Source organism: Pleurotus ostreatus, assembly GCF_014466165.1.
Source record: "Pleurotus ostreatus strain PC9 chromosome Unknown scaffold_6, whole genome shotgun sequence".
NCBI lineage: Eukaryota > Fungi > Basidiomycota > Agaricomycetes > Agaricales > Pleurotaceae > Pleurotus > Pleurotus ostreatus.
Genome location: NW_023503161.1, coordinates 1106564 through 1133221, shown reverse-complemented (window position 1 = coordinate 1133221; position 26658 = coordinate 1106564). Strand labels below are relative to the sequence as shown.

Genomic DNA, 26658 nt, shown 5'->3' with positions numbered 1-26658 from the left:
CAATTGTTGCCTAACGACAACTGCAGCGCGCCCCCTCAAGACGATGCAAGGCTTGTCATTGCTATTGGAGGGCGAGGGGTATCGTTCAGGCCAGTGTCCGAAGTACTTGTCATTAGAAGACATCCTCTTATTATATTGATCAAAGCAAGTTACAAACGAATTCAACGGTGAACATAGCATGTAAAGCATATCATTGAACCTATTATTACGAAAAAAAACTTTCATACTTGCGGCTGCCACATCTTGCTAGCGACGAACGTAGCGAGATCGGCATCAGACATTGAGCGAAGGTCTGGGGAGCGGTCGACGCCAGCTTTCTGCGCAGCTCGGATGACGCTAGTAGCAATGGCGACACTAATTTCTCGGACTGGAGATAAAGGTCAATTCATCGGTATTCGCCAATGCAACGAGGAAGTCTCACTTCTCTCAACCTGTGGGTAGAGAAGACCCATGGCATGTTCTTCAGGCGTCAGCGAGTTAGCAAGGCCAAGTGACGATGCTTCGACCATGCTGTCGGTAACAGACGAAGCCCGACTGAGAATAGCACCCATGCCGAGCCCTACGTTCCCAAGCTGTGAGTTTTCAGATATATTAAATGAAGAAGGTACTCACCAGGGAAGATATACATGTTGTTTCCTTGACCAGGATACAGCATCTTCCCGTCGAAGTCGATCTCGGGGAAGGGCGAGCCAGAGGCGAAGAGCACTTTCCCTTGTGTGTTCACCACGGCATCCTCAAATGAACATTCCGACAACCTTACGGGGTTCGAAAGAGGGAATACAATGGGCCTTGGATTCAGAGCGGCCATTGTCTGTAGAACTTCTGTGCTGAAGGCACCCTGGAAGTTTATCGTCGGTCACAGGCGCATTAATGAATGTGAAAGAGAATAGAACGGACAGAAATAGTGGAAAGCCCAAGCAGCGCAGTTGGCTTCACGTAATCGAGGATATCTAAAAGATCCGTCATGGGCTCCCCATTGTAGTCGTTGCGGGCAAAATCTGTTTAGGTTCTTCAGTTTAAATTTCAACGTGTTCGAAATCAGGTGCAAGACGTGATACAAACATTTCTTATGCTCAGCAAGCCGCCCTCGCGCCGTATACACCATCCCTTGGGAGTCCACGAACCAGATACGTTCACGGGCCTCTTGTACCGAAAGCCCTTGCAAAGTGAAGAAGCTCATCAGCTGCATCGCAACTCCAACGCCTGCGGAGCCCGCGCCGAAGAAGAGGATGCGATGAGCTGTCATAAGGAGACCAGAGGCGGCGGAAGAGAGCTTCGCAGCATTGAGGAAACCGCTGAGCACCACTGCACCGGTACCCTGGATATCGTCGTTGAACAACGGGTATTTCTCCCGGAAGCGTTCGAGATAAAGGAATGCCTTTTCAGTCGCGAAGTCCTACAGGTGATGACCAGTGAGCACCCGAAATCCGTAGACGACCCTGAGAAGTAGGGACAGACCTCAAACTGTATCAAAAGCTTAGGGAACAAGACCGACATCTCGTGCATAAACTCGTCCATGAATTCTGTCATTTCAGCTTCCGAGACTCTCTTCTGGCGAAGGCCGAGGTAAAGAGGATCTTCAAGAAACTTTTCATTGTTCGTTCCGAGGTCAAGGCAAATCGGAACGGTGGAGGAGGGTCGGATTCTACAGTTCACTATCAGTCATGTGTCCCTCCTGAGATATACTTACACTCACCCGGCGCCTGCTATGTACAGGGAGAGTTTTCCGATTGAAATAGGCATGCCGTTCACGCCAAGGTCTCCTAAACCTAGATACGGCTATAAGGCTTCTCTCAAATACCGAATAACTTAAGTAGACATACCCAGGATACGAGAACCTTACATCCAAGTCAACGGATGTTCACTGGCGGCAAGTCGATTAACGCTGCTCACCATCGGTCACCACACTGATTCTAGCTTCGTTGATCCGTGGCCAATTCTTCAACACGGAGCCAATTTTGCCTTTGTCCTTGTACGAAATGAACTGAAGACGAGTCAACGGTGGAGACGTGTAAAGCGCCCTTAGTCAACTTACAAGACCTTCGGGACGCCTGTAGTTCTGAGAGAATTGGATGCAAGCGTCTCCAACAGTTGGAGTATAGATGAGAGGCGTGAACTCGGCCATATTCTCTAGGCAAAGCTTGTAGAATATATCTGGATCGGCGTCCTTCAATTGGGTAAGGTAGATGTATTTCTCGATATTTTTGTCCTTCGACCGAAGCTGGGCTAGACACCGAAGTGCATGGATACTGCCATCCAAGGCAGGCGGTGTCAGGCCATGCGCGGGTTTTGGGGGTGCTGCGAACAAGATGTCAGACCAAATTGGATACCAACTGAAGCAGACACGTAAACACGTACGCTGAGGTGCCATTCTGAGTTTCTGGACACCATTGGACCAATAGGGCGTAAGGACGATGGTCATTTTAATTGGAAATTAGAAGGAATTGGGAAATAAGATCTAAGAAGAATGAGGTCGTCTATAGTCTAAAGAGGTGGAGGAAAGGGAGGAAGTTTTTTGGGGGACAACTCGTTAGCACCTCTTTAAAATATAGTTCCGTCCATAGGAACGCCCCGCGAGAAAATGAGACCACCGGACAATGCTCGGTCCTCCATTTGTGTAAAACTGGACGCCGGTCACTCAGTAAAAGGTGATTTCATCAATACGATGATTGATGTTTGATGGCTACCAGCAACATCAGTCTGAGACACAACTTGAGGGCTTGATATTGCCTTGATATCAAAGCCAATCGAATACGCTCTGTGACAAGATTGGTTTAGGAACTCGCTGTACCCAGATGCACAGTCGCCAAGGAAACGATGTGGGGAGCAACCATGATTGCCAGGAACAAATTCCCACCATTGAGCGCCCGTGCAACCAACGACGCCGCTCGGCGTCAATACTATTGTAGCTTAAATTCATCGCTCAACCTACCCCCACTACGCTGTGCCGTATGCTTGTTGCCGTACTACGCGTTTGAGGTATCCTTAGGTCGCGAGTATATTTCACCATCACCCGGGCCATTGCATGAACGAATCCCGGAAAGTAGTTGAACACTAGGCCATCAGAATCTGGCGCAAGCCTGAGCTCACGACGCGTAGCGACCACTTCCCTCTTAGACAAAACTGGGTCGGGGGCGTTCGCGCAATTTTGATGGATTTCACCGTCTGAGCAAAGATGTGTACTAAATGAAGGCAAGAGAACTGTTTTATCTTACCCAGGTTATGGACATAATGTTCCTATCAGTATTGTCGTGCTAGGTGCTAGGTTGGGATGGGCCATTGCCGAAGGCACTCGCAGTAAGGCTATTTCTGCTTAGTGCCCGTGAAACATAGACAAGAACTTGATGATCCATGATGTCAGAAACTTAGGTAGAACATATCATTTTCCCTACTTCCTCGCGCTTAAATCACAATTCTACTTTCCTGATAGGTACCATTGCCACTTGCCTCTGGAAAGACGAGGCTGACGGACGCGGTGGGGCTCGGCTGCACTCAACACTAGGCTTCATCCAGATCCGTAGAATGGTGTAGCCGTATCACCAGTATGAGGCTACCCCACTAAGTATTCTTCTGCCTTTCGCTCTTTGACAAGGATCACGGAGATTACTACATGAACAATGTGTGCTAGATGATGCACAAAGCCAAAGAGTCATGGACGCCGAGATCCCGAGAGTGTCGGACACGCAGTAGGTTTACTCTACACGCGACAGGTATAGCCTTCGCTTCTAGGCTTATAGCACGTCGCTGATAGCTATCCCGGCAGGTGTTCATACTCTATGCTTACGGTAGAACTTGTCCAGAAGTTGAAAAATGCTCGAATTACCTTTGCCTCTTCCATTGACTCTTCGGAAGGCCTACGTCTGGACGTTTGCAACTCCCTGCCTACCCCCTTTCCTCGCCGTTACATGCAGTCTTCTTGCTGGCTATTTCTAGCCTCGACGTCGGAACTTTCCGTTAAGCACAACACCCAGGTGAGCGTAGAGTGTAGCCGGTCCTTATCTCTGAGACTATGAATTAATTGAACACCATTCCACCCCGATTGGCCCTAACAGATTCGTCACCCGACAACCACAATTGCACCGCCCCTCCGATGCGGTTAGCTGTCAGTAAACTATTCTCCGCCTGTGAGTAATTCTGAATTTGCAACCTTACCTTCTGATCTCACCGGTTCGCTGCGCCGAAAAGTTTTTGCCTACTTGGCTCAGCAGATGATTCGTTATTGGGTCAATTTGGTGGGCTCTCTTCTGAAACTCTGCCCTGTTTCTCGATTCCCAAGTTTACACTAAACGTTAAGCGATATCGATGGGCTACCATGAATTATGTATCGGTACGTCGTTTTCCCTTACCTTTGGAATGAACTTCGCAGAAGGTCCCCGGTTGCCCGTGGACGGATCATCGCAATGCATTTTATCTGCCGTAAACTCCATTTACAGTACATCTTCTACTCCCGAACGCCGACTTTGGTCGTTCTTTACGCTGAAAGGCATCCGAGTCCCCGCGATTAGGTTGTAAGAATTTCTACAGCTCAATTCGTATTTCTGTCTCGCCATTAAATGCCGCCGTGCACATGCCTCATACGCGTGACCAACTACCTTGGACTTCCTTCTTCCCAGGTAGCTGGCCTTCCTGGTACGCTCTCAGATTAGTCAACGGGACCTTCTCGCTTCTTGCACGTTTCGGATCGATATGACAGCGGAGTGGCTCCCGTCCCTCTGATAAGCAGGTCGACCTCGTCGGTCCCATCAACCGTCGAGACCTCAAGTCAAGTCATTCTCGACTGCATACGTACAATGTTCCAGGGACTAGTCCCTCGTCGGCCCGGCCGGTTTCCGTCCAAGGTCGATGTGCGATAGCGCTGACAGTCTAGCCCAGTACAGTACCCCCGCTGACCGTGTAGCGGTGTCACCTTTCGTCTCCGCTTTCCCAGAAGCTTTTCTTCGTGGTAAAGGCGCAGTTGCTGTCTTCTGGGTCCGTCTCGCGCGTTAAGGCGGTCTTTCTTCTTGGAGGCTCTCTGGGAACGTTTATCGGCTCGCATCGACCGGTGCCTGATTACAGAAGCTCGCGGTTATCTCAGCGGGGGAGTGTTTCCGTCAGCTACAGTAGCTTCTTTGGTGGTGGTGGGCCCTCGAGTTCCTTGAGCTTGTTCTTCGTGTTCAATTGCGGATATTCCCATGTAGTTGCTGAAGGTATACTCCAACTTTATCTTCCTTCGGATTACTGAGTATCCATTTCAGGTAGACAGGCTCAATTTTCTCTATCTTACCTTCTTTTTCTCGCTCTAACGTACACCCCTCTCTCACACTGGTCCAAACAAGCGCTGATTTAGGGCCGCGGAATGTTTAGACCACTTGGTGTCCTCTATATCTCCTCAACGTGACCTTCGTTATAGTCGTTTGACTTGTTCTTTCCGGTTCTTTTCTCCCTCGCAGCTGATCTAATCTTTCTTAGACTGTTTCAATTTCTTGAATGGGGGCGTCGGACCGAACGCCCCAGACACTATCCACAAACTTGATACCCATGATTCAAGGTATGTGTGGAATTTACTCCCAGCACCAAAAAACAACCGTTATTCTTTTTCCGAGGTTCTCTTTCCTCTTTCCTCATTTTCTTCTATTCCGCTCGACCACAAGGCCCGCGCCCCCATGACCATCTCATGTTTGTATACGCGGCTCCTGTGGATCTGAAGCGATGCATGTTTACTCGCGGTGTTGCCACTTCTTCTTTACCGACGTTTATTATTGGATGAGGGCTTCCTGAACTTCGATCCATTCTTCACACATGCTTATTTGCGACCATTCAAACCGCGCGAATATGGCATTGCTAGGCGTGTTAACTCTGTTAGTAAGGTGAGTTTCTAGGGCCGGACGGACCCACCCTCAATCTTAGATCTAATCACGCATGCCAGTACCAGCGGAATCCATGGTCTGATGCAAAACCGACTGCCGTCCATGTCTCCGTGAAGAAATTGATCTCTCACATTGACAAGCCAGATTTTCGTAACTTTCAAACATCGCAATGTGGTGATCTCGATCTGCTAGATTAGAATGAACGGGGCATAATCAATAAACATATGGAGCTCCTCACTTCGGAAGTGAGGTCCGGGGCCCATGTCTCGCATTGATCACCCACATTTTCCCGCTGCAGAAGATAGCACAGATTCAAGGGCACCCACCCGTTCATATGTTTTCACGGTGTCCTAAACGGGTTGGCATGTCACTTTGCACTGAATTGAGCGCCACTGCTTTGGTAAGTGCAATTTTCGAGGCGTGCCGTAAATTGTGGCACCGACTGATCAAGGTTTCTCATTCAGATGTCCAATAAGCGGATTGAGGCGAGTTGATGGCCACATTCCGTCGAGTCTTAGCGATTAGTATGATCTTATGAACTTCTCGGTCGATATGCTCAAATGAGCGACGGTACGTAGCATGTTCGAATACGCGTAAACGAGGACTTCCAACGTTTAATGGCAGATGGCCACGTCGCACGTCCGGAGTAGACCCATCAATTTGGTGATATCCATCGAATCTATCCTCGCTTCGGACTCTGGGAGAAACATCGTTCGTCGGACGGAGATGACGATACCGCAAGGGCACTTGTCTTCGAAAGCATAACTCGAAGAACTGAGCTGCAGATAGATGTCCTCCGCGGTATTCTTGGTGTTCGCCTGCCAGTGTGTGCATCCTTCCGCCTACGTCTGACGCCATTGCACCATATGAAGAGGCACCCATAAGGGGAGCGATGGCTACGGAGTTGTACTGCAGTAAGCGGTCGGCACGATTCACCGTTGTACCTCGTGCTCTGACGTATCAATACTAGTCATAGTGAAGTAATCCTCAATATGAGGACATGAAGTGCTGCCTACTTGCCAACATGACTACAATTCGAAATACGATACGCCGATACCGTATCGTGACTTACGGTCACTTACATACCTCTCGATCAACCATTAGCGCTTTGGCAGCTATTCTATAGTGGCATGACCGATCCTCGTGTCCCCGCCGCAGGGCCTCCGCGTTTATTGCGCAGAGTACAATCGTAATTTAGTAAGTATGATAATACTAATGTCTCCTAAGATTGTATCAAATGCCTTCACCCATGACTCCACGCCCTGCGATCGTCCTCGTTTTGGGGTTCTAAGTAAGTTCCGGCCCTACGAATGCGACATACATCATAGAACGCCGACATGGAATTTGAAGGACCTCTGTTTCACCTCGGAAACTTGACGTTATCGGGATACCGATGGTGCTGATCAGGGTGGATGCTGTATCTGCTATCTACTCAGGGTGCGTAGGGAGAGATGCTTTCAATACAATCGTATGCACCAATTTTTCGTGGTGTCTATGATACGTACTTTTGACAACAGGACACCGGACATCTTGTGCTGATTTCGGCTCATCTGTCCATATGGACTGAAGGACCTCCTTACATCCCTCACACCCACACCCACGCCGCTCGTATCTGGCCTCTTCAATTCAGTACGAGCGCTTGCAGACTTTAGCTTACTTTCTAAATTCAAGAAAATTTCCATGTTCGAGTCCAGTATCAACGCTAACGTTGCTGTAATAAACCCTTCTTAGGCGCAAGTCATCCAAAACATCGGACGACCCACGCAACGAGCGCACTAAATACTTGAATGCGCCCTGGCCGTACTGTACACCCACTCCACAAAAAGAACGAGAAAGAACTTTCGCTCAAATTGGCTTGAGCTGCTTGTTACATCATATCACTATCCTATACTACAGGCTGCTTGTCTCCGTCAGTCAATGCGTCTGATAAGCTCTCGCAACGAACGAAACAACGGACACGCACCTCCCCCACAACGAGCAACACCCCTATGCACCCCATGTGGCTTAGGAGAGGTCCAAGGGCCAAGGCACGTTTCGGAATATTCTACGGAATTTTCCCCACATTGTTCCTGCTCCGCTTGGACCCTACGTAGGGTCTCCCGCCACCCCCGGCCCGTTCATGATCGCGCCCGTCCATTTGGTATACTTCTGTTCGGTATCGCGTGCCATACATTTACACAGATGAAGCACAGCATTCAGGATTTCGCATACATCAAAGGGATTGGCGGACATAACAGATGTAAGTACATTGATGGACAGATACTTTCGTTTCACATTCGTACAGGCACAGGCAGCAGAAGCAGGAGAAGAAAAGAAGAGTCTAAGTTGTTGATGCGCTCCCAGCGAGCGTTTACGCGCACGCGTTTAGCGACCCATCCAGCCCTACGTAAGCGCCTCATGCATCAGTAAAAGTCGAACAGAGACAATCAGAAGAACCCGCATGAAAGATAATGGAAGACACATAAAAAACTCATGTTCCAGAAGGCCCAGACAAAACACCAATATCTCGACAACAAAAGATTCGCGAAGCGAGCACTCACCCCGTCAACGACGATCAATTCGCCAGAAAGGTATTGACTGGCTTTGGACGCGAGGAACACGGTTACGCCTGCGAAATCGCGAGGTTCGGCCCAACGGCCTGCGGGGATGCGCTCCGAGATCTGGCGCAGCCGAGTAGGGTTGTTGAGCAAGGCTTCGTTCCTGTTATGGTGGAAAAACAAAAGGTGAGATTATGAGCAGACAGTGAGCGTGAGAGTGTTAATTGTTCAAAGGAGGAACGAATGAAAGGAAAATTGAAAGGATCATAACAATGAGGACATGAGAGAACGAAGAATGAAGAGCGGGGAGCAATTTTCGCCTCTCGTAAGCCAGAATGATGAACGACGTGGATAAGATAATAAGAATAAGGTGACGAAAGTTTGAAAGTGGAATAGATCGACCGGGTGGGCTGGCGATGAGGCTGTGGATGGTCAGCTGGTGTTACATCTGGTATTGTATCGATATCGATACTGGTAGCGAGATGCGGTGGCTCGTGGGATGCTCGGATTGGCAGGCGAAGTGGTGCTTGGTGCGGGAGGTATGGTGATGCGTGGGGCGAGGAGCGTCTCCGAAAGGAATGATATCGACGAATTATCGTCGAACGAGCATGTGGTAGGGTAGTAGGGGTAATAGGGGAGGTCGCTTAGGGAAGTCGCTTGGTGGCACAAGTGGAGGGAAGGAGTGACGATGTGTGGGGACGAAAGAAGAGGAAGCGGAAGGAGTTGGAAACCCATCGAAAGAAACAAACGCATTGGAAGAAACAGATGGACTAATTAAATTAAAAAAGGAAGGAGGAGGAAAAGGAAAGAAACCCATCGAAAGACAAATGTCAAAGGAACTTGGCAGGAAGAAGGCAGAAGGCGGGAAGTGGGAAGAGAGTGGGAGGTAAAGAGTATGGTGTGTTCCGGGGATTCAAGTGGATGCTATGTGTATGGGTACGCGATACACATGCACGAGGAAGCGGGCGCTGAGTAACCGTGTATGAACACCCACACGCAGGTATCCCGGAGAGAAGGACAGAAGACGAAGACGCAAAAGGATACGAAACGAAAGGTAAAGCAAAAGGAACGAAATACAATACCAGAAATAGAAAAACTGAGATATGAAAGATAAAAACATAACGTTCGTCGCGCCGACGCGTCGCAGGGTCACTGCCTGAGCCTGCCAGGTAGCGTTCAACAGCCCACAGCGACGGACCGAAGTTGAATAGCCACCGCACCAGCGAATGCGAAACGCGAAACGCCAACAAAAAGAGAACCCCCAGGTCCAAGTGGACAAGTAACCGGATCGAAGCGAGAAGCCCCCTCACGTACACCTTCCCAAGTATGCGTGGTAGGCGTGCCTTGAGGAAGAAGGGCAGCGAACGGTAGCGAACTGCATAGAAAGATGAAAACACAAACATAGACAGGCATAGAAAACGAAAGAAGTGGGCAGTGGGAGGAGTTGATGTGATTGGCTGGAACCTCGAGGAATGATTGGACTCGATATGAATGCATCAATCCTCAGGCCTCAGGCTTCTTCTGCCCAACAACCGTCAACCGTCGAGATCGCGGGATAGACGCGTCCGGCGTTGCGTGGTGAGCAGTGGTTGGTGGATTGAAGAAGGATTTAGGAAAGTGGAGAAGGGAGAAGGGAAAACTAACGCTGAGAACACGGGTGATTGAGAGGTGGGAAGAAACGAAGAATAAAGGATTAAGGACTGATAATGCGCGCACGAAAGGGCGGGTGAGGTATGGGAGAGCACGCAAGGTTCTCTGCCTCCGAGCCTCCGAAATTGCGAGCCCGCGATAAAAGTAAAACGCGTGAAGCATGCATAAACGGGGAAAGTTAACGAAACTGGTGGAAGGGTGGAAGGGGGAGGGCCACTGGAAGAACCAGAAGACTGAAAGCCGAAGATTGAAGATGAAACGATGACATGGGAATCGGGGAAGAATCGGGAGAGAATCGGGGGAGATGCGCCGTGCTGAGTGAGGCCTGAGGGTGGCGAATGGCGAGTGGCCAAGATTTGCTGGCTGAGAACGCGAGATAAAACTAAAGCATAGATGGAAAGAAAGATGAAAACACAGATAGGGCAAGAAAGGAATGGGGAAGACAGATAGAGATAGAGATAAGCAGGGAATATCGACGGTTAAGTGACGAATCGTGAGTCGCGAATCACGAAGGTCGAAGGTAGAGGAAGGATGAAGAAAAACCCAGGAACTAAGCATCCCAAGAATGAGTGATTGACGGCTGGAACTGAAGAAGTGCTGGTAGACGGGGAGGCGGAGAGACGGGTGTCCTCGCATCCACGCGTCTCATGAGCGGTGGTAGTACCCCGTATGCAGTAGTGCAATATATTATGACGCGTGAGACGGCGACCAAAAGAACACAAACAGAATGACGCAGAACAATCGCCCATCAGCCATCGTCCACAGAACCAGAACCACAGATCGCACCCATAACAAGACCAAGATCGCATATCGAAATAGCAACGCCTCGAATCCGCATAGAATTTCGAGGGTCCTTTGCGGCTTCGCGTTCTCTGCGTTCCCGGGCGAGGGCATAGTTTCGCGGCCTCTAAGTTCGCGGTGTGTGTGACTCTGCGGGCGAAACCCAAACCCAAACCTTGCGAGTGTGCGAGGGCAGGGTCGAGAAGACAGGAAACAGACTCGAAACCACCCAGCCTGGACTCTGGACGCAGAGCCCCCGAATCGCACACCCAGAGGACCAAGCCTCGACCGGTACCGGCCATTACCCAACACATATAGCGCCAGAAAAGGGGTCCAAGGGGGAAGTAGGGGTGGTCCAAAATCGGATGGCATGGGATGGGTGGGAGGCGGAGGCGGAAGGGGATGGGAAAGCTGGCAGGTGGAATGGCGCAGAACGTAGAAACACGTAGAACGTGGACAAAAATGAATGTGTGAAACCAACAAACGAAGGAACGCGACGGAAGGAAGGAAGCAGATTGTCGAGCATAGAACATAGAACCACCAAGCATAGAACGCGAAAGAAGCGTCGCGACCGCGAAACTACCACGACATGATGCGTGTTGCACGATGCATGATTACTTGATGCGAAGAGGGCTGGGACGAGTGGGATTGGTGGAACGCAGGTGGGATCGCGTACGTATCGCGTGTGTGGCTGAGACGGTGGCTGAGGCTGGGAGAAAGCTCGATTTGTCGGCGAAATTGCGAAATCGCAATCGGAATCAGAATTGAGTGCATCGAAAAGGCTGAAACCACTGAAATCGGGCAATCGGGGAGATGAGGGAACGAGGGGAACGAGGGGCCGGCTAATTCTCCTTGATTCTCCTTCAAGCTGCGTTGAAGCCTTGAGGAGCGCGAACGGTGCGAACAGACGGACACGCTGGCACGCTAGTAGCACGCTAGGATTAATGAGGATCGAATAATGAAGAATGAATGGATGACGCCTCGAGGAATCAGGATTGGTGGGATTGATGTGGACTGGTGGGATGATCAGCGTAGATGCATATCCGCGTGTCCGTGTGTCCGTGCGCAAGGCGTGTAAGTGAGCATACCAGTGCTAAGGAGGAGGCGTGTGACGATAGCTCGAAGAAGAGGGTAAGAAGCGGGGAGAAGGAGGAAGAAGAAAAGCGTGGCATTGGCGAATTGACGAGAATGTGGCGGGAATGTGTTGGGAATGTGATGGAACGTTGTCGTCGCTTCGTCGCCTCGAGTCGCGCCTTCATATGTATCCCGGCATCGTAAATCGTGCATCGTGCATCTTTGCCCCGCCTCTATCCCGCCTTATGTCGCTCGTCCTCTACGACCAATCCCTATTCCCTTCCAGCTCTGCTAAAACCCAACTACCAACCTCCCATACCAACAAACACGACCCATCAACATCAAGCCCCTTCCGCCGCATCCAGAGCACCTATGACGAAACCGCCCATTTCCCCACCCCGTATTCGTATTCCCACTCGACACTCGACACCCGCGTTCGGAGGCAGAAGGCAGAAGGGAGAAACAAGGGTTAGGATCGCAGGATCGCCCCCCGATGCGATGGCGTAATGCGTATGCGTATGCGTGCGGCGCGACGCAGAAGCGCAAGGGGGGTGAGGGGGGCGATAGTCCCCGAGATCGCAGATGTGCAATGACGCCTCCACCTCCGCTTCTCAAGATCTCACCATCCGACCATTCGGCCACTCAATATTCGATATTCGTGTTCATCTGCCCATCCCATCAATCTGTGCAGTATCCGTGAGCCACCACTTTCCCGCTAGACACAAGACACAAGACATAAGACAACGTATAACGCGTCAGTGTACAGCGCATCTGCGGAACGGGGGAAGTAAAACGCACAGGAGGAACCGATCGACGACGGCGGTAGCGCTAACGGTAGCGCAAGATGCGTTGGGCAGATAGGCAAATCGATGGACGCTCCCCCGCCGATCCGTGCACGCTTCATTCGCCCTTCATCCGCTTCCATTGACGTCCTTCGTTCGCTTCCATTGATCCCTCTATCCCTCCGCGCGCGTGCTGGTGCCGATAGAGTGTTGGGAAGACGGAATGGGGTGGAACAGAACAGGAATAGGATGATGCCATGGAACGTCGTAGAAACTCTACGCCTCAGCCTCCCATATCCCAACCCAGCGGCCCAACAGCCCACAGACGATCCAGCATCCAGACCCCCAATCGTAATTAACCGAGCAAACGCACACCCTACATCATACACCCTACATCATACATCGTGCATCGTGCATCGAGTGGGAACGCGCAAAATCGGGGGTGGTGGCGAAGCTAGATACTAGATAGTCGATGCATGATGCCTGTCGTTCGTATGTTTTGGGGATATCGGGCGATCGGGGCGCATTGCCATTGCCATTGCGTAGGTGGGTGCCTGCACCGCTGGACCACGGGCGTATGGAAGGTCGCGGAAGAACAGAGGACAGAGGAGAAGGGGTATGACGGAGGGTGGGAGGTTTCGAGGATACGCCGCGCGTGCGTGTGCGTGTGCGTGTCGCTGATAGGCTGGTGGGCAGCGAGGGCATCGAGAGCACCGAGAGTCGAGCGTCCTAATGGGTGAGGAAGGGGCTGGACCGGTCTCTTTGAATTTGGAATATGGGGGTTGGATGGGGAGGTTGATTGATGGGAAGGTTCAATTAGAGGGTTGGAAGGTGAACTGGGTGTGGGTGAATTGGGTGTATCGGGCGATCGGGGTCGCTATTGCCATTGCCATTGCTATTGCGTATGCGTAGATGGAAGGAGAAGGAGAAGGGCGATGAAGGAAAGAAGGCCAGGAAGGCGATGACGGAGGGTGGGAGGATGCCAGTGAAGTGACAGTGAAGTGCGGGTGAAGGGCGAGTGAGGTATGGGCAGAGGAGGGAGAGGACGAGCGCGAGCGCGAACGTGGAGGAGACGAAGAGTATGTAGGCCAACGTGAAGGAAACGACGACGCGCAGAGCAATCGACGCGACAAGGACACGAAAACACGAAAGCACGAAGGGGGAACGGGGGAACGGGGGACGACACGGGGTGCAAATGACGCGTCCCCGAACGCGATCGTGTACGTATGTCCAACCAATCGTATAATCGTGTAACCGTGTAACCGTATACTCGTATACGCGTACTCGTGACCCAGAAAGGGTGCAAACGATCGAACGTGCAGGTGGATGGAGATGCGAACGGGGGTAGGAGGGTGTAAGCGATCGAGGGTGTAGGATAGGATAGAGTGCAATTATGCATATCGAATATCGCGTAGAACGCCGTAGGATGGTCGGAATGCTTGCGCTGCGGGATACATGAGGGGGTGGGAGGACGCGAGGAGGGATATAATATAGATAATATAAAGGCGTGGGTGGGCGGTGTGTGGGGATGCATTACAGCAGTACAGCATACCGTGTACGAGGATGAAGTGGGAAGTGGGAAGTAAAAGGGACGAAAACCAAAATGAAATTCAATTCAATTCAATCATTGAACGATCAGAGCGTCCACAAGAAAAGAAGGGGGACGCGAGGAGGGAGCGAGGAGGGAATGGGGGAATGCGGGTGCGGGGGTGCGGGGGATTGTCAGGGAAATGGGGGAAGAGGGGACTAAATGAGTATAAAAGAAGGAATGTAATGTAAATAGAGGGAGAAGTGAAAGGGGAGCGCTCGCCCTCGTCTTCGTTTCTTTGGCCACGCACCTCCCGCCACCGCGACACCGGGTGTTTGGCGGTTTGGTGTGTCGGTTTGGTGTGGGGGTGTGGGTGTGACGCGAAGGCGAAGGCGGCTGAGTGTGAGGGTGAGTTCCCGTTCGTGCGTAGATGCAGAGCTTATATCACCCCACTCATGACCTATGTCCTCGTGTCCCTCCATCCTGCGCGAGCGACCACTTCTCCGCCCTACCACCCATTATATCAACCACCCAACCACCCAACCGCCCAATCGACCACCGCTTTTCGCCCTATCCACTCTCCTGCGCAACGCAAAGTCATAGTCAGAGTCAGAATGGGTGTGCGTATGAAATAGGGGATAGATGAATAGGGGATAGGGGAATAGAGAATATGGGATATGTATATGGGATAGGGAATTGGGATATGGGATAGGGAATAGGAGCGAGGTCGTGAGTAGGGAAGGGATCGGGGAGCGTATGAACTGCTTACCTCTGACCATGCTCGTCCTCTTGTGTTACCTTGTTACCGTGCTCTCAGGTTACCATGTCGTCGGACTGCTGTACTGTATGAGGTTCCCGGGTCGACGAGTGGTCTCTTTGCACCCGCATACCCGTGCACCCGCATACCCGCACCCGTGCACCCACGTACTCGCAACCTTATGTCCATGAGCCCGTGCACCCACATGCCCACACGTATCCGCTCGCGATCTGGCGCGTCCGAGTCCGCGTGTCCGCCTGTCCGCGCGTACGTTGCACTTTGCACTTTGCACTTTGCGCTCCTACAGGTACAGCTGCAGCTACAGCCACAAAGACAAAGAGCGTTCCGCCCTCCAGAGCTCCATTGCTCGCTGGTTCGCCGTGCAGCGAGTCGTAGTACCCATCCCCATATGCCCGTATTCCCATGTCGTGTGCCCGTATGCTCGTGTCCCGTATCCCGTATTCCCGTATCGTCGCTTCGGCGCATCGCATCGTCGCATCGCATCGTGTACCCCAGTTTGCGAGTGCCCCATCGACCCAGTTTGCGGTGCGGGGGCAGTCGTCCGTCTTGCGTCTTGCGTAGATCCCCGTGTGCGTGGGCTCGAGCCACGCCGTCCCCGTGTCGTGCCACGCCGTCCCCGCGTCCGTGTCCGCGAAAAGTATAAAGAAATAAAACAAAAAACCCAAAAATACCCAAAAAAAACCCCCAACCCCCCCCAAAAAACCCCCCCCAAAACACCCAAAAAAAACACCAAACCCCCCCCCCCCCCCCAAACACCCAAACACAAAAAACACAACAGCAGACAAACGCACTCACATATCCGTGCGCACATACCCCGGGCTGACGCCGTTGACCTGCACGTTCGCGTGTGCCCACTCGTTCGAGAGCGCCTTCGTGAGCTGCATCAGCGCGCCCTTGGACGCGGCGTATGCGGGGACCTGTGTGCGAATGCGAAATGCAAGACGCGTTGAGATAAAATGCAAAATGCGTTAATAAAATGCAAGACGCGTTAATAAAATGCGTTAGGACATGGACACGTTAACGCATTAGCACGTTGACAGATTAACGCATCAACAGACATTCGATTACGAAACGCGAACGAAGCGCGCAAAGACAGACACGCACCGTAAACCCGCCCTGGTAGCTCAGCAGCGAGCAGAAATTGATGATCTTGCCCCCCCTTCCGTACCCGCCGCCGCCGCTCCCGCTGGTCGCGTCGAAGGAGAGGAAGTGGCGCCCCGCGGCCTGCGCGAGGAGGAAGCACGCCTTGAGGTTCACGTCGAGGACCTGTACGCAAAGAAATGGATTGGGAATTGGATTTGTGTGTGGATGAGTATGAATATAGATGGGTATGGATGGGTATGGATATGGATGGGCATGGATGGGTATTAAGATGGGGAAGTGAGGAAAGGGGAGTAGAGTTAAAGGAGAAAGGGGAGTAGAGTTAAAGGAAGAGGAATGTACGCACGGTATCCCAGTCCGCCTCGGGGAACGCGACGCTCGGGTGGCGCCGCTGCACGCCGGCGCAGTTGACGAGGATGTGGATGCGGGGCTGTGCGCACGCCGGTATGTGGAGCGATTTGGGTGGGTGAGTGGGGAGTGACGAGCGACGATTGATGATTGTCGATTGATGATTGACGATTGACGATGAAGAGTGACGATTGACGAGTGAGTGGGTGGAGGGAGGGGAGGGGAGGAAGGGGAGAGGAGGAAGGGGAGGAAGGGGAGAGGAGGAAGGGGAGAGGAGGGAGGGAGAGTGAGGGAGAAAGGGGAGGAAGGAGAAGGAAGGAAGGAGAGGGGAGAGGAGGGAGGAAGGGAGTGGAAGGGAGTGGAAGGGAGGAAGGGAGGAAGAGTGAGCGGGGGGAGAGTGGAGTGGGTGAGGGAGGCAGTGGGAGGGAGTGAGGAGGGAGAGGGAGACGCGTATCCGACGGGTCCAAGTCACCATCCGAGTCAAAGGAGTGCGAGGAACACGAAGAGGTCGAGGTCGAGGTGAAGGGAAGACACACAGAAGACGGAGTGAGTCCCGACGCATTGCATCGCGTCGAGCCAATATTCGATATTCAAGTATCGTCCATTCGCGTCCATTATGGTTATGTTAGATATCAGATCAGATACACAAAGCACCAAAACTTCATTAGCCCTCCCGATACTCAATATGCAATCAATCAAGCACATACCTGTCCCTGTGCCCCCTCCCCATCCTCTCCTCCCGCGCCCTCCACACCCTCGCCCTCCCCACCCTCCCCACTCTCGCCGTCGCGCTCACGGCCAAGAAGGGCCAGCGCACGCGGCCACACGGTCTTCACGTCCGCCATATCCTCGAGGTCGGCGTACACGACGTACGCCCGCACGCCGAGCGCGGCGATCGTGTCTTGCGTCTTTTCCTTCTCCTTCACACCTCCTTCTCCCTCTCCTCCTCCTTCTCCACCTCCTTCTCTAATGGCACCTTCCGAGTCGTCTACTTTCCCACCAACTCCCGCACCGGGCTTGGTACCTTCCTCCGCCTTACGACGAGACGGAGGAACGACTCTATGGTCGACGTCGGTGTGCTCGCCGGTGCTCTCAGACGAGGAGGTGCGGCGCAAAACACAGACGACGTCCGCGCTGGCCTCCGCGAGTGCGATGGCTGCGGCCTGGCCGATGCCGCGGGCGGCGCCTGTGACGAGGGCGACGGACCCGTGGAGGGAGAAGAGGGCGAGGGCGGGGATGGGCGGGGTAGGCGCGGCGGATGAGTCCGAGGTCGTGGACATGGTTGGTGGTGAGATAGTGTGAGGGAGGGGAGGTGGGGGGAGGTTGGCTGATGTACTGGAACGTTGATAGTTTGGTAGTTTGGTGAGTGTAGGAGATGGAGGGGAGGGAGTCGACGTGGGTTGGGATAGTATAGAGGGGTTGACGAGGATAGCGGTATCGACGTTCAGCGTGCTTCTGGCTTGTGCTTGGATGTCAGTGTATCAGTATATCAGTATATCAGTAAACAGGAGTGCGTGTGCGTGTTGAGTTGGGGTTCGGGTGTAGATAAAACACGGGTGATTATATGGGCACAGAGAGTGGGACATATCGTCGGACGTCGGTGGGTATCCATTCCACCATACGCACACGCACAGCTCCCGTTCAATTCAACTCATCGCAAGCCACCAAGTTCGCAAGCCAAGGCTAGGGGAGCCCAGCATGGGAGTCCTTGTCGCTTGTCGTACGACGCACTAGTCCGAGACCAGCCACCCGCGTTCATACCCATCCACTATCATCCAACGCTATCCACCAGCCCAACACTGAGAGGGTGCCCAAGGATAGTAGATAGACACGATTCGAAACGAGACGAGGTCACGCACACCCAGGCTCCCGTCCCGGTCCTCCCTGCCTCCCTGCCTCCCTGCCTTCCTCCTTCTTCCCACTTTCCCAAAAGAGACCCGTCCCAAAACAGCGCGCCCCCGATCCGCGCCCCGATATATCCCAACACGTGCACGCCCAATCCGCTCGCCATCGCCATCGCCATCGCGATCTCGATCCAGCATCGAGATCCAGAGGAAACGCCACAGCAGATGCACGGCGCTCGGACCGGGCACGCATCCTGCTCTGCGAAGCGAAGCCGTGCTGGGACTGGGACGCTCGACTGCCTGTGCTATGCGTCCTGATTCGTTTATGATTTGGGATTTGGAGTTTTTGATCAACGGTGCGCTGCTTAAATAGACGCACCCCTCCCCTCCCAACTCCAACTCCCAACTCCAGCTCCCGGGTTCTCCTCCAGCCGACTCTCCGCTACCACTATCACCACACCACACCAACTACCACACCGCTACCCCTATACAATCCGCTATCCAACAACGTAAAACAACTTCTCCCTCCAACACCACTCCTCCTCCAAACACACAATGTCCCCAACACTCACCCCGCACCTCGCCGCCGTCCTCCACGGCCCCGCCGACATCCGCCTCGAGCACCGCACCCTCTTCCGCCCCGCCCGCGGCGCCGCCCGCATCCGCATCCTCGCCACAGGCCTCTGCGGCTCCGACCTCCACTACTTCGCCGACGCCCGCAACGGCGACTTCGCCGTCCGCGCACCCCTCGTCCTCGGCCACGAGGCCGTCGGCGAGGTCGAGGCGGCCGGCGCGGGCGCGGTCGATGCGTACGGCAGACAGCTCCAGGTCGGCACGCGCGTCGCGATCGAGCCGGGCGTGCCGTGCTGCATCGACACCGCGGGCAATTCGAGCGGCGCGGGTGCTGCGTCGTCGGCGAGCGCGAAGAGCTGCACGCACTGCGCGTCGGGGCGCTACAACCTCTGCAAGGACCTGCGCTTCGCCTCCTCCGCCAAGACCTTCCCCCACCTCGACGGCACCCTCCAGGAAAAGATGCTCCACCCCGCCGCCCTCCTCTGGCCGTGAGTACCTCTCCCCTACTCTCTTACTCCCCTACTCTCCTTTGCACTTTGCACTTTACACTTTACACTTTACACTCTATTCTCTATTCCTTGTTTCCTCCTCTCCTCCTCTCCTATTTCACATCACTTCTACCCCCCCCTCAATTGCTAGACGGATCATATATACGAGCACGTACTAACCCACCTTATTCACCTCTAGCCTCCCCGACTCCGTCTCCCCCGCCCTCGGCGCGCTCGCAGAGCCGCTCTCCGTCGTCCTGCACGCCTCCCGCCGCGCACAGCTCTTCCTCCACCCGCGCTCCCTCGCCGCCCTCCCCTCTCCATCCACCTCCAACTCCCCTTCTTCCACCCCTTCCACCACCCCCTCTCCCTCCGTCCTTTCTTCCTCCCCTTCTTCCACCTCACCCACCCCCTCCCCACTCCACAGCACAAACCCCAACCCCCCCAACCCCATAACCGGCATCGGCGCGCACGTCCGGCAGCAGGACATCCTCATCCTCGGCGCGGGCACCATCGGCCTCGCCGCCGCCGCCCTCGCGCAGTGCTACGGCGCGCGCAAGGTCGTGTGCGTCGACATCAACCGCCGCCGCCTCGAGTTCGCGAAGGCCGAGGGCTTTGTGGACGATTATTATGTGCTTGCGCGTGATGTGCCTGCCAGTGCGAGTGCGAGTGCGAATGGAGCGAGTAATTCAAACACTGCAACTTCAAGTAATTCGAGTAATTCGAGTAATTCGAGTACCTCACCAGGTATGCACGATCGTTGACGGAATGGATCAATGCTGACTGTTTTCTGTTTTTGCCTTGCCTTCGTTTTCGTTGCGCTTCTCTTCCATTGCGCCTCGGTATATTTGCCTTGAATTTCCTTGGATTCGGTTTCCATCCAACAGTATCAGCATCCACGCTCGCGCTGGAGCGCGGCCGGGAGCGCGCGGCGGCGGCGCTGAAGCACTTCGAGCAGCCCGACGGGTTCGACATCGTGTACGAGTGCACGGGCGCGGAGGCGTGTATCCAGATGGCGGTCTATGTGCGTGCGCGTTTCCTCACCCCCTCTTTACCACCCTCTATTCCCTTTACTCCCTCTCCCTTTACTTCTCCCTCCCCAATCCCTCCCTTTCTCCTTTCTCCCCCCTCCCCTCACCCCTCCCCTCCCTTCCCTCTCCCTTCTCCCCTCTCCCTCCCCCTTCCCCTCCCCCTCCCTTCCCTCCCAATCCTCCTCCAAAAATCAACACCCCACTAACCTCCCCCCCTTTCCCCTCTCATTTACACAGGCCGCCACGACCGGGGGCAAGATCCTCCTCGTCGGCATGGGCACGCGCAACATCACGCTCCCGCTCTCCGCCGCCGCGCTGCGCGAGGTCGACATCCTCGGCAGCTTCCGCTATGCGCACACGTACGCGGAGGTGCTGCGCCTGCTTGGTGTGTTTGCGGCGCATCCGCGGAGGGGGAAGACGTCGTCTACCACCACGCTATCTGAGTCTGTTACATCCGACTGTGCTGCATCCCCGGAGGGCAGTACGACGACGACCGCATCGATAGCGACATCAAAATCGAGTGGCGTGGAAGGACAAGCACAAGCACAAGCACAAGGAGAACGTGTGGGAGAAGCAGAACTTGTGGGAGAAGCAGAAGGCGCCGCGCGCTGGCCCGCCGCGCCGCGCCGCACGCTCCCGGACCTCACGCGCCTCATCACGCACACCTTCCCGCTCGCGGACACGCAGAAGGCGTTCGAGATGATGCGCGCGGGCGTCGATGCTGCGGGGGGCATGGTCATGAAGGTCGTCATTCAGTGATTGGGTGATTAGTGCTTCGTCATCTTCCTCAGTCTTCATTTCGACGAACTCGAACCCCCTACCCTCTACAACGCCCCCACCACATTTCGACGAACTCCCACTCCTCAAGGCCTCACCCCCTACCCCACCCCCCTGGTTTTCGTGTTTGGGATTCTGATTTTGCCGGATTTTGGTCGTATGTCGTATCTCCTACGTACTCTCCTCCTAGTGTTGCTTGTTTGCTCGTCGGGTCTTCGCGCGGACTACCTTCTCGACTACACGTTTCCTCTTTGCTCTTTACTCTTTACTCTTACATGCGGGTCTCTCATCTCTCTCATCTCTCTTCACATCGCTTACATTGTACTACAAGACTCAAGAATCAATAGAATGCAGAATCAGAATGGACTATTTTTTACTCATCACATCAGTATTGGTTGTGACGGTTGAGATTATAATTATGGGCTGAATGAACACGGAGATCTGAGAGAGCATGGTTAGAGACGAGACTATCGTATGAACTTGGATGAGTTCAATGGCTTGGACTCGGGTTTCAATCGAACTTGTACTTGGACTCCAACGGTCGCTCGAACGAAGCCCAGCTAACGAATCATCAGATCGCAGTGGTCCTAAGCACTCAGTCACCCAGTACCCAGTACTAATCATCACTACATCACCACGTTACTACAAAACTTTGTCTACTGACTACGTACCATTTAGTAGTGCTTTGGTCATGGGGCGCGTCGCCTAGTTGACAATGCGTTATTCCCCATTCCCCATTCCCCATTCCCCATTCCCCGCTTTCTGACGCAGAACGCGTGCCGTAAATCCCACCATTCCACCATTCCAAAATTCCAAAATTCCAAACAACACTTCCAATCAGAACGCACAACCCACAACCGGTACCCAATCGCTTAGCGCTTAATCCGCGAAACGCAGCGGCACCCAAGTATTCCTTCTTATTCTATTTTCGTTATTCGAACGCACGCCGTACGGTATATTATATTTGTATATCTGTATATTTGCATATTTGTATTCGCCATCACCCATTTGCGTAAACGTCGCCCATATTCGTAATGCAGTGTAAATTGTACCTCTAAATGGCCAGCTGACCATACCGAGTAGCGGGGGTTCGGATCATCTTGATGGCTCGTGGCATGGAGGACTCGAGGCCGCATTCCTATCAGATCCTCAGGCCTCAGCGCGCAAAATCAATGACATGTTTACATCGCCTCGTTAGTACGCAGTGCGTCGACGCCGCACGGGGGGAGGGAATCATAGATGCGGGGGCGGGGAGACAAGGGAGGAAATGTGGGGAAAGGCAAGGAAAGGGGGAGTGTGGGGTAAAGGGGGCGGGGGAAACAGGGGCTCGTATTTTTCGAGTTTTCGGATTTTCGATCATGCTTCGTGTATCATGGGTTGCAACGAGTTATAGCTGATCGGCAATTGGCTATTGGTTATTCAGATGAGATTGGTGGCTGGGACGGGTCGATGCGATCGGTGACGGCGAGCGCTGCTGATCACCGTGATGGCGAACGACGATTCACGATCACGCATCAACGCGTCGACCACCACATGTCGGAAGGTCGAGATTCTAGACTTTGCTCGTCAACGTGAGGTGGCGCCGTCACTCGTGAGTGCGAAGGGCAGGTGCTTCTCGTCGTTCCCGACTATATTCGCAAAACATCAATGGATGTCCTCGCGCCTTCATCCCTCGAACTCCGACACCATCTAGTCCTCGTCATATCCCAACAGGCTCTTACTTCTAAGTTCATCCCGATGACAGCGACGGGCATACCCCCATAAACCCGCGTAAACAGTAAACAGTAAACACATCAAACCCTCGCACTCTGCTCTAACCCAGTCTAAACCCGTGTATCCGTGAATGAATACTGATAGAGTATACAACCTACAACCTATTAGCCTTTCTGTTTCTCGTTTCCGATTGCGAGTTTTTCTGGGCATGGGCACAGGGTGAAGGGTTGGGTTTGGGTTTGTCGCTTTTAGAAGTGGGCGGCGGCGTGGGCGTGGGCGGGTCTGGGTGTGCTCCATCTAGTATCTGTATTGGGGTGTGTGTACGCGGGGTGTGTATGGGGTATGGAGGGTGGGTGAGAGCCCGTGCATGACGATGAGGGTGAGCGAGCCTGCGAATGGCAACGGACATTACTGGTCTGATCCTGTGTATGATCGTCGCATGCATGTGCGTGATGCTGGCATCCTGTTTGACACGGCACCCTTCACGGACTTGCTCTTCACGCGTCGCGGAGCCATGCGCTGATCGTCGACGCATATAGATACGATTATCTAGCATGGAAACTGTTAGAACATTCGCGTTGAGCGTCAGTCATTCGAACGATGGCCAATAGATCGTCGGCCAATAATAATAAGCATTCAATAAGATCTATATCAGAAGCAATTAGGATTAGAATCAAGTCTCTTAAGAGTAAAGATTAAGTGTTGAGCATTGCGTTGTGCATCGTGGCGCGTGATCACTCCGCGCATTGCCAGCGAGTTCTAGACAACGGCCACAGATAACAGAAAAGGCCTCTAGATGATGGAAACGGTTTCCGGACGATGTGCAACGGGAAGCAGGAAAAGAGAATAAACAATGGGAAAAGAAAATAGAAGCGGGACCAGAGAACAGGAAATAAGAAATAGATGACGAGTGGGGTGCGCACCCAGGCCGTTCGCAGAGTAGATGCGTGCACACTGCATGTATCACCTGTCCTCGCCATTCGCGTTCTTCCGCCTTATGTTATTCTGATTCCTGATTCCTGGAGGACTAGTAAGTATTTAGCGAGTCCTCGTTCCCATCCCAATTCCCCACGAGGATCCTAAATATACTCACCGTGGAAGAGATCAGTATCCCGTATCCAGTCCACAGGATGCGAGCGTATAAGGACATGATCTGTGTCGCGATTCGTGATTCGTGAGTACTTTAGGCGTGAGGCTTATCTATACCCTATAGTATTCTGAGTTTCCAAGAACACGGCCGCGAACATGACCGTGAACGTTTGACCGGAAACGGAAACGTGAGGCTGCTCCCGAGCCAACGTGGTCTTCATCCATAGAGATCGAAGTCCAGGTAGAAATCTAGAAGCCGAGAAGCCCCGGCCTGCCTCTGTACTTTCTGGGGTCTACCACGGAGGTTATTGCAGATAGTAACATGACGGTATTCCCCGTTCCCGCTCTGGGAGTCCAGTTCTCGCTTACTGGAATTTGGAATTTGAGTCGATAGCCGTTTAAACGTAAATTAATCATGACTTACCGTGTACACTGTACGATGAGGCGAGCCGCATCGCAATGTTTGTGCCTTTGTACCTGCCGCTGCTGCCGCCGCCGCCGGTAAATCGTGTACACCGTCACCTGTGTGCCTCTCCATGACGATTCGGAGTTCTTCATGACGAGCTGGGTAATATTTGAGCGCATATAGACGCGACGCGGACTAGAAGCGATTGCAATTGGTCGGATAGTGGGCACGGCCGAAATACAAGATGAAAGATAGAAGACGCGTTCAATCTTCATGAGGCCAGCCGGCCTTGTGAACTCGCACAAATTTGAGCATTTGAGTCCGAGACTAGCTACCGCGTGTTGAGTCCGCCATGATGGTGGTCGAAAGGGAAACGCGTTCGCCGTTGGCTGAGCTTGTCACGGACTCGTGACTTTCACCAGATCTCAGACCTCGACTATTACCCAGATACTGTACGCAACGTGTCGTGCATTTCTCTAAAGGTGAATGGGAAATTTAAGTTAGCAAAATACCTACTAAATCCCCTAGATAACCCAGTCATAAATTGAAGTACACAGATTGATGAACTTGACACTGCGTCCCGCGCAGAGCTGCGGTCATCGAGAAAAACAGCTTGTTTCACATTAGAAGAGGTAGCTGCATCGTACTAACTCAACCGCCAAAACCACTGCAGGCAAAGATCTTGGAGATGAAGCTGATGGAATGCAACACGCTCGCCCACAGCTTCGTCCTAAGAACTCCTTCACCAAGGAAATCAGGGCTGTACATAAACTCTTGTCCGTCTGGGAAAACTGCCTTCTTCGATAGCGTACGTTGGGACGAATCTTTACGAGGGATGAGCTTGTGTATTGACAAAGTGTGCAACTAGTCACCGCGTGTTGAGTTGGGCAGCCTTGCACTTTAACTTTAACCCTAGTAGCCCCTAACGCATACCCCTATCCCCTACTCCTATTCTGCCTGCTTCGTTTCGATTGTTCATTGACAACGCATCTTTACTTCTTATGGTACACACATGCACATTCTCGGCGCAGGGCCGCCTTGATGTTCCATATTTTATACTTTCGTTCAAGTTAAGAAGCAAGCAAGCCACGCGTCAACAGAACAGCCCACGGTGCCAGCAGGAATCAGGAGAAAGCCGCAGAAGACATCAATCACGCCGATGGATCCAAGTCTGGATTGTAGTGGAGGAAGTAAGAACTTCAAATTCCAAGCACTTACCACATACTAAGGGTCGTCACGATGGACAAACTCTCCACTCTTCATCGATCCTTGAAGAAGTCTAAGCTTCGGACGGCGACCCTTCAGCAGAACTCACCACCCCCATCTCCCATCTTGGCACCCATTTTTTTACGCCGGCGGCCACATCATGTCCGAGGCCGTGGACATTAACATCACACATTGACCTGTCAGGTTCACGCATTAAACGCGGTGGTAGTAAGTGGTAGTATTGTGCACGACTCCCAGTACAGAGCCTGGGACGTATCTGTGCAGATTCGAGACCGCTCCTCATTCGGATTCCAATGCAGGCGTGCCAGTAGAAGGCGAGAAGTGAGGACGAGAACTCGCAACTCGAAATGAGTGTTGCGTGGAGTATCATTTGCGAGCCTGAACTTGTGCTTCGCGCTGTTGAAGATTCCCCCCTCTTCTTATAATAGATGGGAGATGGGAGAAGCCAATAGAGAAAGTAGGCGGCGTGCAGCCATAATCGGCGACTTAGACTTCAAGGGGGGATAATGAGATAAGTAAAATGAGAGGCGGTCACCGACTTCTCACTGCGTGTAATCGATGATGCAAATATGATGTTTGCAAACGTTCAAACGTTCATAGTCAATTAGTCTGATAAGCCATACCCACGCAATCACATCCTGAGGCACACCTAATGAACATCATCATTCCTATTCCCATCGCAAGTAGCCAAGAAGCTACTAGGCTCGTCCGTGCCGCACTATCAAGGTGGCATTGCTGTAAAATTACTTCGAACACCTTTCATCATATAGCAGCATCGTGTGCGGCGTTTCGTGTATTGAATGAGGATAAGGATAAGTTACGCCGGGCATTTACACACGCAGAGGATGGATCTACATCTGTTCACGGAGATCCTCCTTCCTTGAGATATCGCGGCCGCAAATTGCCACCCCAGTATCTGAGCGCAGAGGTCATCGGACAGTTAATATCAATACCCAATATCGATGGTTCTCCGATTCAATAGATTCCCAATACATGCACCGATCACCGTGACGGCGTCCCTTCGTGCGGCATCCCATACTTGTGCCACATGTGTCGAATTAGGGTGCTATGATCAGCGTTTGTATT

The 26658-nt window shown here is 52.9% G+C and overlaps 4 protein-coding genes across 4 annotated transcripts; 2 read left to right on the top strand and 2 right to left on the bottom strand.

Annotated features, from left to right (window-relative positions):
• Nucleotides 1-221: 221 nt before the first annotated feature.
• PC9H_008630 (uncharacterized protein) lies at nucleotides 222-2422 on the bottom strand (the record flags this gene model as incomplete). The annotated part of the gene is made up of 11 exons (XM_036778138.1): nucleotides 222-367; nucleotides 422-559; nucleotides 613-838; nucleotides 898-998; nucleotides 1063-1396; nucleotides 1459-1645; nucleotides 1697-1769; nucleotides 1824-1838; nucleotides 1894-1984; nucleotides 2036-2298; nucleotides 2359-2422. The coding sequence occupies 11 exons, from the start codon at nucleotides 2420-2422 to the stop codon at nucleotides 222-224; spliced, it is 1638 nt and encodes a 545-aa protein (XP_036629566.1).
• A 1229-nt stretch (nucleotides 2423-3651) lies between these two features.
• On the top strand, nucleotides 3652-4100 carry PC9H_008629 (uncharacterized protein; the record flags this gene model as incomplete). The annotated part of the gene is made up of 3 exons (XM_036778137.1): nucleotides 3652-3686; nucleotides 3764-3971; nucleotides 4053-4100. The coding sequence occupies 3 exons, from the start codon at nucleotides 3652-3654 to the stop codon at nucleotides 4098-4100; spliced, it is 291 nt and encodes a 96-aa protein (XP_036629565.1).
• Nucleotides 4101-15766: 11666 nt separating this feature from the next.
• On the bottom strand, nucleotides 15767-17704 carry PC9H_008628 (uncharacterized protein; the record flags this gene model as incomplete). The annotated part of the gene is made up of 4 exons (XM_036778136.1): nucleotides 15767-15892; nucleotides 16080-16241; nucleotides 16423-16506; nucleotides 17132-17704. 4 exons carry the CDS (start codon nucleotides 17702-17704, stop codon nucleotides 15767-15769), a joined length of 945 nt encoding a protein of 314 aa, XP_036629564.1.
• A 1119-nt stretch (nucleotides 17705-18823) lies between these two features.
• PC9H_008627 (uncharacterized protein) lies at nucleotides 18824-21119 on the top strand (the record flags this gene model as incomplete). The annotated part of the gene is made up of 4 exons (XM_036778135.1): nucleotides 18824-19329; nucleotides 19529-20076; nucleotides 20217-20353; nucleotides 20598-21119. The coding sequence occupies 4 exons, from the start codon at nucleotides 18824-18826 to the stop codon at nucleotides 21117-21119; spliced, it is 1713 nt and encodes a 570-aa protein (XP_036629563.1).
• Between the last annotated feature and the right edge of the window lie 5539 nt (nucleotides 21120-26658).